The sequence below is a fragment of the Chionomys nivalis genome, chromosome X (assembly GCF_950005125.1).
Source record: "Chionomys nivalis chromosome X, mChiNiv1.1, whole genome shotgun sequence".
Taxonomy (NCBI): Eukaryota; Metazoa; Chordata; class Mammalia; order Rodentia; family Cricetidae; genus Chionomys; species Chionomys nivalis.
The window spans coordinates 93,780,237-93,800,090 of NC_080112.1; the positions used below are offsets into that span (position 1 = coordinate 93,780,237).

Here is a 19,854-nt window from a genome sequence, read left to right on the forward strand (position 1 = left end):
TGTATGTCTCTCTTAGGGTCCTCATCGTTGTCTAGGATCTCTGGGATTGTGAATTGTAGGTTGGTTTTTCTTTGCTTTATGTCTAAAAAGCACTTATGAGCGAGTACATATTATATTTTTCTTTCTGGGTCTGAGTTACGAGTTACCTCACTATGTTTTTTTCCTAGATCCATCCATTTGCACATGCTGGTACATTTTTTTATAGGCAACACTGCCATCTTGTGTTAACTTCTGTATAAACTGGTAATGGCTCACAGTGGTCAGTGAGTTTTCAATTAACCACGCTAATTGAAGCAAAGAACCTCATTGGCACCTTAAGATTTGGAAAATGGTTTTCAAATTTCATTGGGAGGAAAAAACACTATGAAAGCACAAACTGTTCAATAAAACCTCTGTTGGAAGCAATGAGTACTACATCAAGATGGTAGACCAAGCCAACCTAAGAAAGGAAGACACACTTATAATCGGTATTTAAAAATCAAAAACTATTGTTGCTTTAAGTGTAATATTTTTGTGGGGTTTGTTGGTTTGAGGTCTGTCTATCTCCGTATCTATCAAGTCTTCTGAAAGTTAGAGGTATCCTTGGAACAAGTCTTCCATCTAGCACTAGAATAGTTGGAGTTGCTCCTTACGCAATATGTGAATAATGAAATAAATTTATTAACTGGTCAGACCACATTTGGTACATAAACATGTTTCATAGTAAAATGAGCTGCTTTAGCAGAACAACTGATCCACTGTTGGCCCATGTGGGAAAACCATGAATGACTGTAACGCTCATTAAGGGGAATTCCTAGATTAGCTAGATTCATAACAGTTTTTGAATAATCAGTGTCAGGATAGGATCATCAACATCAAAGGGCTTTACTGGGTTGAGTTCATGTCCTCAAACAACACAACAGGCCTGCAGAGAAGTAGAGGCTTTAAGAAACACAATATTATCTGCACATGCAACAATCTAAAAGTTGAAGGCTGTTTTTCAAAGTGAAATTTCAATCAGACATACATGAGCGAGGACCCAAAAACCCACATCTGCTCTTGCAACTCAAGGAACAACACTCAGATGTATGCCACATTGAAAATGATCTGTGGAATGGACATAGGGGTTCAGTTAGAATTACACAGTAGTATTTTCATGAATTGGTCTACATGAAAAAAATAATGTTAAAATAGTTATTATTACTTAGAGTCTACAATTTGCCACCATACTTTCTAAGCTTCAGATTGCCCATAGGTTCATATTGGAATCTAAAACTTTAAAAATTGTTTTGGTTACTGCATTTTTAGCTGTCATACAAACTTTATCATAAAGGCTTTAAAAGTCCTTTTATCTTTAAAAGGCCCTGGGTTGTTTTAGAGAGCTACATGTGGCTCGTTCTTAATTATTAGAAATATTAATTTACTGATCTGTTTTAAGCATTATTGATGAATTATTCTGTAAAGAGAAACTTGTTCTTTACTGTCTATCAATACCACATTGTCAAGAAATTTGGTATTACCAAAGCACCTTCCAGTAGTTTATATTTATTCATGGGAAAAGTTTCCATTGCTATATGTTTTCTGCGAGCGATCATAATGGTCAAAGACACAGGAACAAATTGCCTGAGGAAGAAACATTTGAAGTAGCACTTAAGCCAAATAGAGAGACAATGAGCCATAATTACAATATATAACTTTAATTAAGTTGATACTGGTGAATTAAAAAACATTCAGTGAAAAGATGACAGTTAAAGAAATAAGGTATTCTATGACTATTCATAATAAAATGTTTAAAATAAGAAGCTTTTTAAAGTCCATTGGCTTTCTGTAGTTGAAAAGAGAAGACTAACCAAATATTGTCTTCTTACACAAGTGAGCTCAAAGGAGAATAATTCTTACATGAGAAGCACCAGGATAATAAGAATCCTTAATTATTTGGACAAATTTTTTTCCTCAAAAACTGTTGGGAGCAAGCAAAAACAAGATATAAATATATGCAGTCGGGGCAGCTGATCATGAGTGTCTTGGAAAATGTATAAAAAGGATTGCTCCTTTGGCTATGATAACTTGATAAGCAGCATAAACCATTAAAATTCTGATCAAAATCACTTAAATGATCTATTTTTTAAAGTCAGTTAATAACTTAAGGAATAAACGTCCCAATTTATTTGCTTTCAGTAGTAAGTCAATGAAAGGATAAATTCTCTCCCATGTAAAACCTTGCTGTCTACAGTGTAGGCTTTCATACATTTTCAGTAAAGAAGGGTTTATACCAGATCACATCTAAATGACTCGACGTTTTGAGCTGAGGCTGTTTACAGAATATACACATTCTTTACTTACAGAGCAAAATAAGATTAACACCTTTCTATTAAAAACCTGGGGTACAGTAGGATTAGTAGCACCATGAAAAAAGAATTGTTCCCCAAACAGCAGTCTTTCATTTTACTCGGTATGATTCTTCCCTTCATTGAATTTTTAATGTGCCATTTTAGAAACAGGGCAAAAATATATAAACTTCTTCATCTCATACTCCTTGAAAAATGATATCCTGGACCCCAAAAGTATAGTCCCTTTCCCATTTCTCTCGTAAGAAGTAAGGCCTTGCTCTGGCACATTGCTGAGGTACATCTGCATCTCCGTGGTGACTTGTCAGCATGCTTTGTCCTAGAGTGTATTAGCACCATTGGTGGTAGCAGTAATGAAGTTTGGGGGAGAGTAACTGAGACATTGCATCCTGGGAATCACATATAATAATTATATAATCACATTAAAAACAAAAGGAATTCTTCAAAATGTTATGTCCTCTTCATGCATACTTGACATCGGCTAATCCGTGTCCTCAAGTCTCCTGCTTTCAGTGTCTCTGACTGAGGTTTACTAGGAAATAAAAAAAAATGAGACAATCAGCTTTGCTTTGTTGATTTCAGTTCTATACACTTCTGCTATTTACATTCTATTATAGGCATGCATTCACATATAGATATTCTCTTTTTGGTAAGCAGCTTTCCCAGAGACTTAATGCTTAATGATTTATTTTACTTTAAAACAATCTATCTATTTATCTCTGTCTAGCTATCTACTCTCTCTCTCTCTCTCCCTCTCTTTCTCTCTCTCTCTCACTCCCTCTCTCTCTCTCTCTCTCTCTCTCTCTCTCTCTCTCTCTCTCTCTCTCTGTGTGTGTGTGTGTGTATACAAGTATACCTTCTACAGCATGAATGTAAATGTCAGGACAAGTTGTGAAGCTCGTCCCCTCCTTCTACTGTGTGAGTCCTAGGAACATAACTTAAGCCATCAGGCTAGGTGGCAAGTTTCTTAACATGCTGAGTTATATTGTTGGACCTTAATAGTTTACTAATACATTGATTGTTATGTATAGTGTGAGGAGCAGTGGGCGGGCTGCTTCCCACCACCAGGCTAGCTTTACCCAAAATAATTACACGGAAACTGTATTCTTTTAAAACACTGCATTTCTGATGTCCAGTAAATGTCATCTGTGTTTCTTTTGAAGTCAAGTATTTACAGCAGCTTGCTAAGGCCATCCTAGGTGGGTCTCCCTTACTGCCTGGGAGCGGCCATCTTGGATTCTGAAAGCACAACCAGGAAGGTCTCAGCTGTTATTTGTTTCCAAACTTTTGATTAAACGTTGAAAAATAAACCAAATTTCCTTATTCACTATAAAAAAAGTAAATAAAACACTGCTTGGCCCATTAGTTCCAGCCTCTTATTGGCTAGCTCTTACATATTGATCTAACCCATTTCTAATATTCTGTGTAGCACCATGAGCTGGCTTACCAGGAAAGATCTTAACCTGCGTCTGTGTCCGGTGGGAGAATCATGGCGACTGCCTGACTCGGCTTCTTTCTCCCAACATTCTGTTCTGTCTACTCCGCCTACCTAATTTTCCACCCTATCAGAGGCCAAGCAGTTTTCATGTTTATCATATATGTTCACACCTATACCTTTACCTTTCTCCCTATATTCCATAGTCTTTTTTCTTTCCCTAGACAAACTTGTTTCTACTTAATTTCATTTGTGTGTGCATGTGTATGTGTGTATATGTGTAAAATCTTAGATTCAGCAATGAGAGAGAAAATATGGATATTTGTCTAAGTTTAGTTTATTTTGAATATCATGGATTTTGGCTTCATACATAATGTAATTTTGCATGGCAGAATAAAACTCTGCTGTATATCTATCTATACCTCATTTTCTATATCTTCACATGTATTTCTGTGACTGCTTTCCCCACTACTGTTATCTTCATATATTTGTTTCTCAGCTGCTGTTTTTTGTGATACCTTTCCTAATATTCATAAAATGAGAAAAGTTTAGGCAATTGATGTGCAATACAAGATGAAGATTATGTGAAAAATATCAAGAAAAAGGCAGTACATAAAAATAAAGACAAACTTCAAAACCGGACTCGCTGAACATAGAGGACAATGAGGACTACTGAGAACTGAAGAACAATGGCAATGGGTTTTTGATCCTATTGCACATAATGGCTTTGTGGGAGCCTAGGTAGTTTGGATGCTCACCTTAATAGACCTGGATGGATGTGGGTGGTCCTTGGACCTCCCACAGGGCAGGGAAACCTGATTGCTCTTTGGGCTGAGGAGGGAGGAAGACTTGATTGGGGGGGGGAATGGGAGGTGGTGGCGGGGAAGAGGCAGAAATCTTTAATAATTAAATAAATAAATAAATAAATAAATAAATAAATAAATAAATTGAGGTAGTCAGAAATATAAGCATTATGTGCTATTTTATTCCATCAAAGACTTGGGATGAAGTCCCTGAAAACATTCTTAGAAAAGAATTGTGAAATTGGGCTAGACTAGTTTCGGTTTTTGAAATGATCCCATTTTAGTAGACCAAGTCCTGATATTTTGTTATTGAAAGGTTAATGCTAAGCTACCTATAACCATACTGCCCTGCCATTAGTAACATTAGTTTCTATATGACAAGTTAGGTAGATATGGAGTACAAGCTAATACTAAATAACTCAGTCCAACAAATTCCTCAAATTCACAGGAGATATACCACCCATTAATAAAATCTCTCTTTACTAGTATCTATGAAGAAGGTTGTAGGCCTGAACTAAAGCCATAAGCGACTTACCTGAACATGTCTGACATATCAACAGTGGCCAGCCAAAAGCTATAGGAATTGGCATAGTAGTTGCATGTGCCCCGCCCATGACATTCGATGAAAGGAGCCGAACGAAATTCCTCCAAACAGGAACCAGGAGAGGCTAAGGCTTGGCCTGAGCCTTCTGCTCCTGCACTTGTATGCTAAAACAAAAGAACATGTTCTATAACACATATGTACTATAATGCTTTAGTGATTATTCAATATAAATACCTAACATGGTCACAAGTTAGAACACAATAAAGAAAACTAGGACTAAAGGTAAGAGAACAGTCTCCACATCAAGAGCAATCAACAAAAGCAATGGGCATAAATATATAATCCACATATTATACCATAATATTATATATATATATACTTATATGTATAATTCTTTAATACATAAAGATGTATTATAGAAAATGTGAGAGGGAGAACACAGTGCTTGGACAGAAGCTATTTGGTATTCAAACTTATTACTACACAGATAACTGAGCTGTCTTCAAGTTGGGAGAAATGGACATATGATGGAGGGTCAACTGTGACGAGAAAAGGAAGGATGGGTGTTCCATACCATCATGAAGGAATAACCAATCCACAGAGAGTCCCACCCCTGAGGACAATGTGGAATTTGAATAGTCTGGCTGTGAACTGCGATCACCACAGCCGGTGCCTCACACACTGCACATCTGGTAAAGGAAAGGGAGAGAGAACATGAGTGAGTATGAAGGAAACAACAATCATTCTTCACATGCCTTCTGAGGCCCTTGACCATGTCCTCAATGATCAGAAGAGGAGAAAAATGCATTTTGAAGATCATTTTTGCATAAGAACTCTCTTCCCACATGCATAATACATTTATAAGCAGAAACTGCAAGGCTTTTTTTTTGAGACATTGTAGTATTACAGCTACTGCATTTTCATTTTCCATTGTGACATAAATTTGCATCAGACTTGCTGTAGCCAGTGCTGTAATTGCCGTAGGAGCTTGGCTTACTGAGCTCTACATACTTGTAGTCAAAGTGCCCAACTGGAGGTAGACACTTAGTAATGTATGACTGTGGTAAGAGCAATGTCTGTTAAGCTGGAAGACAAGAAGCAGATATTTTCTTAATCTCCACCCAGTATTCTTCCTCCAAAGGACATTTATTAGTCTTTTGGCCACATTTGTGTAAAGACAACTGACCCAGAAAGGCTGGGGAGGTGTCCAGGCAGCACATGAGTTGTGGTTGAAAACTATAACGTGAGTAAAAAGAGCCACAGAATAAATATTGCTGCATATATCAAAATTTTAAAAAAGAGCATGAAGGAACATCTTAAAATATGATGGAGGTTAATTTAGCAAAATTTATCTGCATAATACATAATATATTATGGAAACTTTTAGTCCATAAAGTTGAGACTGAAAAAAAAATTCTCCCCTAAACACTTCCATGCATTGCTATGCTCCTCCACCCCACAACACACATGGATTTAGGTAAATATATAACCAAGGGAATCATGAAACTGCTAATAAAGACAAAATAGGTAACATCATTGTATTCAGTGTCAAAGAAATTAGACTTAGTAGTTAGCCATCCCTTCAGGTTACTAGAACCCTGTATCATGATCACAATATCAGTAGCACTATCCAGTATTCTCAAGAGATCGCTTTAAGTTACTGCTCCAAAGTGAAAAACAAAACAAAACAAAAAACAAAAACAAAACAGGAAATCTCTGCTAATGGGACCAGCCTCTAACAGTTACTTTAAGGGAATGCCAAATCTCATCTATTACTTCAACTCCCGATTTCTGTTTATCCTAATAATGTGGTGTATATTTTCCACTGTGAGATATAATCCAGTCACATCAGGACCACAGCAATAATATTCATTGTAACAGAACTCTAGCCAAAGACTATCCCTACGCACTTCAAATACATTGATAGTGCATTAATCTTCTGTAAACTTTATCTCAAATAATTGTTTGAGGGGTGATAGTGCTGCTCATTATAATATACCAAATAAATTCCAAGCTATAATTCGGCAGTTAAAGCATTCTACTATCTGTGCTCAAGATAATTTTCTAATCTTTCTCCCTATGGAAACTTTACATTCTCAAGACCTTTGTCTATTTTCCATTCTCATTTTTTTCCTTACTACAACTTTCCTTATAATTATATGTGTAGCTCTTAACCTCTGAGCCATGTCTACAGCTTGGCCACACATGGGGCCCAGACCACACAGCTGCTATGGCAGGCTGCACCAGGTTCCAGGAAAAGCCATAAGCTGACACCACCCAGGGAGGGCCAGCATCTAAAGGCAAGTACCTGACAACCCAACCATAGACAGGATTAGATAAGATCACCAGATCTCCCTGAGCCCAGGACTCATCTATTCCTCTTTTGCCAAGACCCCTAGACAAATGTCAGCCAATCAGGGTTCTGAACCTTGGAAATGCCCTCACCCCAACCTCTACTATGATAAACAAACAAACAAAAAACCCTATCCCAACTGTGCTGTGCACTCTGCTCTCAACCACTGCATCAGACAAACAGAGGGTCCAAGCTTAAGCTTGAATAAAGATTCTTTGATTTAAAAAAAAAATTACATGTTTAGCTAGTTGTTTTCCAATCTATCAAAGACAGAGCAGTACAAAATATATTTCTTTGAGATCCTCAGGTGTCTCCAGTTAGAATTAAACATCCTTTCCTCCATACTTTTGCCAAATGTTTTATTTGATCTTGTGTAGCACTTAGCCTAAGCTGGATACATACCACATTAGTACAAATTAGCACAAATATATACAAGTATATTACCTAGTGACTAGACTGAGTTCTCTTTATATTAAAATGCTTGTCATAGGACCTGATCAAAAGTTGATCTCCAACAAACACAGTTCAAACCAAATATGGAGTTGATATTAAAAATCACTCTTGTGTATATAACTTGGGTTGAATAGCACTGATTATCCATTTTAGACTGATTTCTTACAAGTTAAACTAAGCTGAGATTGGTAAAACTAAAAGCTAAATCACTGTCTCACCGACTAATGAATGGCTGGATGCTCTGACCCTTCAGGGGTTCCATGCTCATTGGCATGGGCTCTGGGGTGGAAAGCCAGTAAGAATAGTCATTTCTTGAAGCAAAGTTACAAACATTGTTAATGTTGCAGAACATGAAAGGCATGGTACTAAATCGACGAAGGCAGCTGCCAGCGGTTCCTAGGAAGAATTGAAAAGAAAAAGATGAAGGAATACATTATGATGTTTACTTTCTCCTGAAATCATAAAAACAATGTTTTATAAAGAAATTGTGCACATTTCTTAGATTAAAAAACACAGGTTTTTGAAATCCAAGCTTTCACTCATTTTGTCATTTATAAAATCAAGATGTATTTTACAATGAATGCAGATTTCATTGTTATAGATAATTATATATTCCCAGTGTTGTTTTTAAATTGGTTATGGATCCTGCAAACAATGGTGTCTACTGAAGAACTTCTATACATTTTTTGAGTACACATAAAAGAGACATACCAAATCTTTGCAGAATCTGTCAATATCCATGCTGCCCTTTTTTCTAAGATGTGTTCAGTATGCATCTTGTGTGGGCTAGGAATTTCTTCAAGTGTATTAATAATATTAATAATAATGCTGACCAATTACAGACAGGTTTAGAGATAAACCGAAAGTTAAACAAACACGAAAGAAGAAGGAAAGATTGCAAGAAGAACAAAGAAAAGGAAAGTCAAGGTTAAATTGATGTTTAATCTAGATTCTCAACTTCAGTGCACTGAGACATCCCTCACACCTACACAGTTAGCAAAGCACACCTCTAGGTGTGTTTGTTTCCTGATAAAGGAGAGCCCATCTTGAATATGGATGATACCATCCAATAGGCTTGGCATAAAGAAGAGGAAAAAGAGAGAAAGAAGAAAGCCCATTAGCACAGACTTCCATTTCTCTACTTCCTAGTCACCATGAAACGAGTATATCTGCTCTTCAATGCCCTTCCACCATGATGTTTTGCATCATTAAGGTCAGGAGACAGTGGCACTAGCTGACCACGGAATAATATGACACTATGAGAGAAAATAAATCCTTTATTCCCTCCCCACTTTTTGGTTTTTGAAACAGGGTTTCTCTGTGTAGCCCTGGCTGTTGTAGAACTCACTCTGTAGACCTGGCTGTGTAATCAAACAGCTGCTCTACTGTAGAGAGCCCAGAACAAATATTCCCTTACTAAGCTAAATAAAAGGAAACATGGTCCCTTTGAAGTCATCTTGTTTTAAGCCAAAAATGGTACCTTGTACTAGCTACAATGACTTTAATATTTTTAATTGAACTTAAAACTATTCATTTAAAATCTATAGTGACTGTAGTTAGTTGGCCTTGACATTATCTTCAATTTGAAGAACCCAAAGAAAAGAGGTATGTACTTTGTCTAAGATCACTCTATGTCCTAAGAGGATTTTTAAAATAAACACAAAATGCATAGAGAGAAATTTGATGCCAACTATCTTACCCAAGTCTTGACCGTGGGCTCTTTTATTTCCTTGTACATACAGGAGAGAAAAGCCATCATAGATATGCACTGTTCCCTGTGGGCATTGTGGGGCATCTGTTGTCTGGCTGTGGCGTGTGATGAGGAATCCATGGGCAACTGAGGTGGTTCCAGGGGGACCTGGAGGTCCTTGCAATCCATCTGGTCCTGGGGGACCATCCAATCCACGCATACCTAATTTTATGAAATCAAGATTAAGTAAGCTTTAAACCACTATTGTGGCTATTAACAAAGTATAATGACTTAATTTGAATAGTTAATTTATTCAATATTCATAGGGTGTCTATAAAAGTATTGTCACATATAATGGTCAGAGAAACAAATGAGATTATTTCCTTTGCCCTCAAAGTGATTGTATTTATTTCCTCCTGGTATTGGCTAAAGACATTGAGACCTAAAATCCTAGAAGAATAGAGTTTTCGGTGGGACGAAGTGAGGCCTATTAAAAGCCAGTATGTTATTTATTCTCTTGCTATACTAAAGGAATTTGACTCTTACAACCAAATTTCAGCCAGCTGTTTTGTTCATCAACAGGAAAAGAAAGGTATGGTTTCTGCAGTTCTTCCAGCTTCAGTGCTGACATCTTTTCCTTTCACTACTCTGGAGAACTGTTCTGAAGGATACTTGCTTACAACATAGGAACACACTCTTAAGAAGCCTCCAAAATGCACCATTTTAATACACTACTAGATCTCCCTTGAATGAGCTTATTTAAAAATTCTTTTATTTATTTATTTATTTATTTATTTATTTATTAAAGATTTCTGCCTTCTCCCCGCCACCACCTCCCATTTCCCTCCCCCCTCCCCCAATCAAGTCCGCCTCCCTGATCATCCCTAAGAGTAATCCGGGTTCCCTGCCCTGTGGGAAGTCCAAGGACCACCCTCCTCTATCCAGGTCTAGTAAGGTGAGCATCCAAACTGCCTAGGCTCCCACAAAGCCAGTACGTGCAGTAGGATAAAAAACCCATTGCCATTGTTCTTGAGTTCTCAGTAGTCCTCATTGTCCATTATGTTCAGCAAGTCCGGTTTTATCCAATGCTTTTTCAGACCCAGGCCAGCTGGCCTTGGTGAGTTCCTGATAGAACATCCCCATTGTCTCAGTGTGTGGGTGCACCCCTCGCGGTCCTGAGTTCCTTGCTCGTGCTCTGTCTCCTGCTCTTGATTTGGACCTTGAGATTTCAGTCCGGTGCTCCAATGTGGGTCTTTGTCTCTGTCTCCTTTCATCGCCTAAATGTTTTTCTTTGGGTTCACCTTCTTAATTAGCTTCTCTAGGATCACGCATAATAGGCTCAACGTCCCCTATTCATGGCTAGAAACCAAATATGAGTGAGTACATCCCATGTTCCTCTTTTTGGGTCTGGCTAACCTCACTCAGGATAGTCTTTAACCACAGTTTGTGCTGAGCTTTGCTTTTAGGACACTTCATACCCGTGATAAAATACATCACTAATTTGTTCATTCTCTGGAAAAACAAAGTTACTAAATTGACAGTGTTGGCTCTAGGAAGGCCCACATGAATCACTACTTTGTATTGTCACCAATGATACATTTTTCTAACACACATTTTTTATGTTTATATTATCTTGTTATATATATACACACACACACATACACACAAAGCCTACGGTTATTAACATGTTAACAATCTATTCAGTTATAATCTTCCTAATTTTTTGTTATTGTTGCTTTGTTTTGTTTTGTTTTAGAGACAGGGTTTCTCTGTGTAGCTCTGACTGGAGCTCTCACTCTGTAGACCAGGCTAGCCTCAAACTCACAGAGATCTTCCTTCTTTGCATCCCTAGTGTTGGGATTAAAGGTGTGTGCCAAGACCACTCAGCTTCTATTTTTTTTATTTTAGCAATCATATTAGTATATTTTCTTTTACAAGCATAATCAAATACTTTTTGGAACTAGGTTGACATCAGATAGGAATTTAGGAAGCTGAGTCTCATCACTCAGGAGGCTGAAGGAAGAAGATTGTTATGAATTTTAGGCCAGCCCAGGCTACATTATGAAGCCTGAGCCAATCATTATTGCATAGTGATATATTGAAGCAAAATACAAAACAAGATGAAATAAACTTAGTAGATATAAAGGTCAATATTTTTTTATGTTTGTTTATTTCAAGACAGGGTTTCTATGTGCAGCTCTGGCTGTCCTGGAACTCGCTTTTTAGATCTGGCTGCCCTCAAATTCAGAGATCCCTCTGCCTCCTGAGTGCTAGGATTAAAGGTGTAGGCCACCACTGTCCTGCTCCAAATTAATATTGTAAAGAGAACCTACTAATCACTGACTTACACAATCTGGATATTAATATATCTTCGCAGCATGAGATTTCACCATGATCTTCAAAGTTCTATGGTTATCATTTAAGATTTTTAACCTATATTTATTGCATTTTATGGGAAATTATCTTCTGTAATATTAGAAAATGAAGAAAGATTTAAAAGTTGTTATAAGGGAGTTGTGGGATTTAAATAAACACTCTGAAACTTAGTTGAGTAGAGCTGGAGATGTGTCTTAATAGTAACCTGCCCAGCACACTCAAGCCCTGGGTTTAAACACCTGCTACAATAAAAATAAAATAAAAATAGTTCAACTAGTAATTATTTTGGGTACTTGGAAGAATATTTTGGATTTCTAGTGCTTTATATACAAGCAAAATCCAAGTAACATGTTTATGTTTGTCTGATATAGCATAGCTCCTTGGTTGTGCCTTCCTATTTTGCCCTAGCTCTGGATGTGAGGAACATGGGATGTACTCATATTTGGTTTCTAGCCATAAATAAAGGAAATTGAGCCTATAATTCGTGATCCTAGAGAAGCTAAATAAGAAGGTGAACCCAATGAAAAACATACAGGCATCCTCCTGAATATTAACCTTCATCAGGCAATGAAAGGAGACAGAGACAGAGACCCATATTGGAGCATCGGACTGAAATCTCAAGGTCCAAATCAGGAGCAGAAGGAGAGAGAGCACGAGCAAGGAACTCAAGACCACGAGGGGTGCACCCACATACTGAGACCATGGGGATGTTCTATCGGGAACTCACCAAGGCCAGCTGGCCTGGGTCTGAAAAAGCATGGGATAAAACCGGACTCGCTGAACATAGCGGACAATGAGGACTACTGAGAACTCAAGAACAATGGCAATGGGTTTTTTGATCCTACTGCACGTACTGGCTTGGTGGGAGCCTAGGCAGTTTGGATACTCACCTTACTAGACTTGGATGGAGGTGGGTGGTCCTTGGACTTCCCACAGGGCAGGGAACCCTGATTGCTCTTAGGGCTGACAAGGGAGGGGGACTTGATTGGGGGAGGGGGAGGGAAATGGGAGGCGGTGGCAGGGAGGAGGCAGAAATCTTTAATAAATAAATAAATTTAAATTTAAAAATTAGTAAAAAACAAACAAACAAAAAACAACAAAAAAAGAAGTCACCACAGCTACAAATACAGGCTCACATCCAGAGCCCTTGAAAACATAAACATTACAACCAGCAGCAGTCATTTTACCTGGCTGTCCAGGCAGACCTGGGTCTCCTTTGCGCCCTCCTGCACCGTCAAAGCCTGGGAGCCCATTGCGCCCTGGATCTCCTGGAGGGCCAATTGGACCTACAGGGGAAAAAAAAATGGATTTTAACACAGTTGAGTCATTTCAGTTAGCATGCCCAGAGGAGTTCAAAGAAATATGGTTGGACATAAAGGGTGGTTGTGCGAGATTCTTCCTTCCTTCCTTCCTCCCTCCGTCCCTCCCTCCCTCCTTCCCTCCCTTTCTTCCTTTCTTCCTTCCTTTCTTTCCTTCCTTCTTTCTTTCTGTTTTTCGAGACAGGGTTTCTTGGTAGCTCTGGAGCCTGTTCTGAAACTAGCTCTTGTAGACCAGGCTGATCTCGAATTCAGAGATCTACTTGCCTCTGCCTATCGAGTACTAGGATTAAAGGTGTGTGCCACCACAGCCCAGTTTGAGATTTTACTATTTACAAGAAAAGTGGAGGTGGGACCTGTGGTGGACTGGCATTCTATTCATAGCTGAGACTATTATTGTCAGAGAAAAACTCTTGACATGTAAGGATCAAATTAAGGGAATGTTCTCAGATAGGTCTGAAACAATGATCCACAAAGGTACCTGGTAAGCCTGGAGGGCCTGGAAATCCTGGTGGACCTTTTAATCCAGGTTGGCCAGGAACCCCTGGAGGACCAGCATCTCCTTTGATTATAATGCTCTGTCCTGAAGGACCAGGTAACCCAGGAGGACCTGAGAAGCAAAGCATACAAATGTGAAGATGGTGAAGAGAAATGTCAGAAGAAACAGATGCCAAATTGGTTTATGGTCAGCAGATATATTTTTTAAACTATTTGTTTATTGTGTATACAGTGTTCTGCCTGTATGTATGACTGCAGGCCAGAAGAGGGTACAGATCTCATTATAGACCGTTGTGAGCCAACATGTGGGTGCTGGGAATTGAACTCAGGGTCTTTGGAAGATTAGGCAGTGTTCTTAACCTCTGAGCCATCTCTCCAGCCCTCACCAGATATATTTTTATGACAAACAAACAAGAGAAAAGTATTTAACTGCTGTAACTACTGCCAGCTCAAACAGAAGTTTATTTGGGGAAACTGCAATTACTTCATCAAGAAAATCAAAACTAGCCATGTCAGTCCTCTGATACATTCCAGGAGTCCTCACCAGGAGGAAATCTTCAGAGCCACACAGTAACTCCATCTTACCATACTGAGAACCTTTGTTCCCCTCATCTCTAGGCAGAAAGCCTAGTTCCAGCTGACAACTCTATCTGTCTTTGCCAACTTCATCCAACTGTTCTTAACTCTCTAATAAAGTGACACAGATTAACAGATTGCATCAGAAAAAAAGATCTCTCTTGTTTTGTTGCCTTCAAGAAACATACATAATGACCAACGATAGATACCATCTTAGGGATGGAAAAAGATATAATAAAATGAATTTAAAAATTAAATATAAGGTAGCTATTCTAATATCTGATGAAATAGACTTAAAACCAAAACTAATCAGAAGAGATAAGGAGTAAAACTTTATACTCATTAAAGGAAAAAAATCCAACAACAGAATTTTGCAATCCTAACCATGTGTGTACTAAGAACAGGATACAAGTGGCCAAGAATCATTTAAAAATGCTTCAGCCATCAGGGAAATGCAAATTAACATTACTTTGGGATGTCATCTTGCCCAGTCATAATGTCTAGAATACAAACAAAACACATACATACACATACAGCACACACAAACAAACAACCAAATAACAAAACAAAATGACAAATGGTGGCATAGATGGAGGAAAAGAGGAACACTTGTTCCCTGATAGTAGGAGTACATCCTTGTGTAGCCACTATGGAAATCAGTGTGAAAGTTCTTCAGAAAGCTGGAAATAGATCTACATACAATCCAGCTTTATCACTTTTGAGTATATAAGCAAAGGAGATATTTGCTCATCAGTGTTTATTGCTGCTCTCTTCACAATAACCAGGAAATGAAAACAGCCTAGATATTAAACAGCTGATGAAATAATAATGAAAATGTGATGCATTTACACAATGAAACATTTTTCAAATATTAAGAAAAATTATAACATGAAATTTGTAGGTAAATGCATGAGGCTGGAAACAATAATTCTAAGTAGGTAATCCATAAACAACAAGGCAAACATCACTTGTTTTCTCTAGTTTGTGGATGTTGGCTTTGAGTCATCAGATAAGTGTGTTTCATTTGGAGTACTCATAGAGGTCGAGAAAATAGTAAGGGAGCATGGAGAGGGGATTTCTGAGGAGGAAAGACAGAAAACACTTATTAAAGGTTCAATGGGAATAAAGGAACGGCAAGTGTTAAAATGGGGTGGGGAAAGGGAGTGCAAGGTAGAGGAGGGACAATGGGGATGGATAAATAACATTAAGAACTTTTGAGAATATCACATGGAAACCTCCTATTGCAGAGTAGTAGGTAGTAATGATATCCCTGAAGATACTATAGGCTAACAAATGCAAAGCCCACTGCCAGGACTAAGTTACTTCTTTTGAAATTGTTGGGCAGTGAAGTCCCATAGACTACTCCAGACATTACTGCCTCTTGGTTCCTCGGAATTTGATGGTAAGACCCCCATTGCTGAAGACACCAGAGACTTGAGTCAAAGAATTTGCAGAAATCAAGCTTAGTACTGACCTGGAAGCTTCATCTCTACTGGCTAGCTTTCCTACTGTTGGATGGGGCTAGGCACACTAGCAGAGGAGAAAAGTAATCATAAATCGTACCCAGCTATGAACCTTATTATCTACAATAATGACTGGCCTAGCAAAACATGTGTACTGGTGCAAGAGTGACAAAAAACATCATAGGGGTAATCAACCACTTTCTCACTGAGTTCAAGTGCTGCTCACAAGGTGAATCCTATACCTGGCACCATTATTAGGTCAAGAATCTATGGTTAGACAGGTCATAGGCTTCAAGCGAGAATATACTATTACTCTGCTAAATAGGCATAGTATTAAACTGACTACTAATGATTTACAATTATACCCATAAATGAATGCATTTCTCAACCTTCATCAGAGGAAGTTCTATTTGCAGCAGATGTTAATCAACACAGTGATACAGAGACCCAAAACTGATGAAGGTACATAGAATAAGAAATCGAAGAACGCTCAGTCATAAACACACACACACACATACTCAAAATGCATCTGCACTTCCAAAACTCAGGAAGTGCTTTCAAGGTTGTGCAGGAGGAGGTCCAGAAAGAGTGTAAAAGCTAGTGGTGGTAGATGATTACAAGGCAACACAACAGAGAAGTTACACATATGAACTCACAGTAGTTAGGATGGCATGCACGAGACTTTGTGAGCCCAAGTCCCAGCATGGAGAGGGGAATTGGGCACAAGTTCCCACCATCACTACGGAACTACTGGCCATTGTTAGCTACTGATAAAGAGCAAATATGTTTTCTCAAAGAGTGTAGTACTAGATAAGTTGGCTACGTTCCAGTGGAAGGCCATATATCCAAGAATATCTCAGCAGCACAAATTGGTCTTTTAAATATTATCATTGTGGTTTATTGTTTTTTAATGTTGAATGTGTAGAGAAGAGGCTAGGTCTAGGATGAGTTGGGGGAAAGTAAGTAATTGTGATCAAAACATGTCCAAACTCTCACAAAAACTAATATAATATTTCTAAGTGATGTTTAAAAACTAAATATATTTCTTAGCGTTGGTGAAAAAAAATAGAACTTTCATGCCTCTCTGTCAGGGATGACAGCCCCACTCCCTGACAAGCCCCATCTGATTCTGCATTATATACAGTTCTTTGTTGTTTAAGACAGTTACTGAAACAATCAACAGCTATCCTCTTTTATGGTTTATGAAAAATCTCTTTAACTCTATTAGCATAAAACTTTTAATTTAAAAATATACAAATATACAGAAGCAACTTGTTCTTATAATCTGGTCAATTGAATATGGTAATATTAGCATAAATAAAATCTTAAGACTTTCTTGCTGATATTGAATCTATCTTAAATTTAATAGGCTGGTTATCAATATAACATAACTAAAGAGTTTAAGAAATTAGGAAATTATGTTGATAGTTTGGAAAGACAGAATGTGACTTTCAAAAGTCTTTCACGTTTCTAAGTAACATGCATAAACAACCTTAGGAGAAGAAAAATCCTTACCTGGGGGCCCGGTAAGGCCTGGTTCCCCATCGGGGCCAGTTGAGCCTGGTATTCCAATGGGTCCTTTCATTCCTTGAAATATAATACATAAAATAAAATCATATGGAAAAAGCAACAAGACAGCCTTTACACAGGAAAATGAGAAAAAAAATTGATTTTACCAAAGGAGCTTAATATAGTCAGCACTAGTTGAACTTAGTATGTTTTTAAGAATGATAATAATAATAATAGTAGTAACAATAGAAGAGTACGTGAACTTGGGTGAGCTGGAGGAAGGCAGTGGGGGTGGAGATGATAACAATGTACTGAATATATAAAAAGTCCCAAGAATAAGTAAAAATACTTTAGAAATATAAAGGCAAACCTTAAAATATCCTTTCAAATACCTGGGAATCCTGGAACACCAGGGAGACCAGGATCTCCTTTCATTCCATTGAGACCTGGCCGGCCAGGATTACCCTAAATAAGTAACAATCATTGGTGTTAGAAAAATAATAACAAGGAAGGGATAGAGAAGAGGAATGAAGATTCAAATGTCGCACAGTGTCTTAGAGAATTGTATTTCCAGTTACACTTGAAGGATTCAGATTCTAACTCTGCCTCTTACTACTTTGTGGCTTTTAAATATTTAAATCTAGGTAGCTAGAAGAAGAACGGTGGTATGGAAAAAATAAGATACTGGAAACATGTTAAAGATAATGATTTCTACTGTAAGGAGGGTTTCACAGTTAGAAGACAGACCAGAAAGAATAGGCTGTCTACCAGGAATCTGTTTGAATGAAATAAGTAAAAGTTTCTGACTCTCTGGGTTATTCAAACAAGAGAGAAAGCACAGGAGTAACTGAACATGTTATTCTCTTTATAGGAGAAGAGAGAGAGCTGGGGTGTCTCTTCTCTTCATAGACGCAAAGCAAACCATGTAGTGGAACTCAAACCTGGCCCTGACTCTGGTGATTTCAACATCTAAACTATGCCCATGTACCATGATTACTTTCCTATGGGTGTATTCATCCAAATGCAATGCACTGATGTGTACATGTAAATTTCCTTTTCACAGGTTTGCTTTCACCAAAACCCCCTTTCTAAAAAACAGCAAAGACACTTTAGTGGGAAGACTAGGGGCCTTGTCTTCTCCTTTATTTTTACTTCATCAGTGAGCCCCATAGTGAGAATTAATAAAATTCTGCAGCTCAGAATTCCCATTTTGAAAGCTCTCTCACACACTCTTCTTTCATCAACTATCTAGGCCCATTTCCTACCGGGAGTCCTGGTGGTCCTTGATTTCCTTTCAAACCAGGTAAGCCAGGTTGCCCAGGTGGGCCTGGGTTTCCCCTCTCTCCTTTAATAGCTCCATTTCCAGGGGGACCACGGGGACCTTCTGAACCTGGTAGACCTGATAATGCACAACAAATGGCCACATTTGAGTACAGTATGTCAGACTTTTAAAATATCAGTTATCTTTGTGTTTGCGGGGTAAAATACAGAGATGCAGACTGAGTAATTTCATAGTGTAAACGTGGGTTCTTTTTATTATTAATGCTGTTTTGGGGACATTTCAAGTTTACATACTTTTCTGGATCAGCATCTCAGGTATCTCAGATTGTCCTTAAACTCACTATGCAGCCAAGAATGACCTTGAACTGCTCATCTGTCTGCCTCCACTTCCCAAACTCTGGGATTACAGGGATGCACCACCAAGTCTACTGTGTGGCATCCTGGGGATTGAATGGAAGGTTTCGTGCATACTAGCAAATACTTTACCAACTCAGATCTAAAGCAACTCTGGATGTGATAGTATTTGCTTCTGTAGTCCTCACAGATGCCCTGCAGCAGGGGAAGCTGCTGGCCTCAGGACCAGCACTTACAGAATGACTGCTGGAGAGCGATCAGGAATTCATGCCAATTCTCTTGTGCAATGAAAATTAAATTACTTAGGGATGAGGATGTAGCATTGGACAAGGTCTTGAGTTTGATTTCCAGTATAACAAAAAGCTCAGTTCCTTTATTCATAAGAAGCTATATTCATTCAACTTTTATTACTATGAAAATTTTGTAGTGTGGTGGATCAAGAATGTGGCTTTATGTATGCTAGGTAAGCATCTAGCTCCTGAAAAATGACTTCTTAAGCAATTGACACTTAATCACACTAACTTTAAGTTCATTGTAGTGACACATTTGACACATGGAATGTGTTTTAAATGTTAGATATTTATTGTTTCAGTATAGTATGTATAAGATTTATTTCAAAATATTTTCATGTTTTTTCTAATCTTTAAAAAAATTGCACTACATTCTTAATGTACCATTCTAAATAAGAATATCAGTTCTGTTTGGCAACCAGGTATTTGGATCACTGCATAAGCCTTTTGTAGGAAGGTAGAGTTTAGTAGCTGAGACTGAGAATATTTAGTCTTTCCTTAAGAAAATAATTACAAAGCTCCAACAAAGTGAGCATGCTTATCTTCTCTGCTGTGGTTGTCTCAATTTTTAAAATTGATTTTAACA

General features: G+C 38.0%; 1 protein-coding gene across 1 annotated transcript in view; it reads right to left on the reverse strand.

Annotated features, from left to right (window-relative positions):
- Window positions 1-1,696: 1,696 nt before the first annotated feature.
- Window positions 1,697-19,854, reverse strand: part of Col4a5 (collagen type IV alpha 5 chain) — a 193,793-nt gene continuing 175,635 nt past the window's right edge. The window contains exons 42-51 of the mRNA XM_057759380.1: window positions 18,609-18,742; window positions 17,736-17,808; window positions 17,350-17,421; window positions 13,779-13,907; window positions 13,169-13,267; window positions 9,615-9,827; window positions 8,134-8,311; window positions 5,684-5,798; window positions 5,101-5,273; window positions 1,697-2,859 (exon numbers count right to left, since the gene is read on the reverse strand). Coding sequence (XP_057615363.1) covers window positions 2,778-2,859; window positions 5,101-5,273; window positions 5,684-5,798; window positions 8,134-8,311; window positions 9,615-9,827; window positions 13,169-13,267; window positions 13,779-13,907; window positions 17,350-17,421; window positions 17,736-17,808; window positions 18,609-18,742 — 1,268 coding nt within the window. The 3' untranslated portion in view covers window positions 1,697-2,777. The remainder of the gene's footprint in view (window positions 2,860-5,100; window positions 5,274-5,683; window positions 5,799-8,133; window positions 8,312-9,614; window positions 9,828-13,168; window positions 13,268-13,778; window positions 13,908-17,349; window positions 17,422-17,735; window positions 17,809-18,608; window positions 18,743-19,854) is intronic.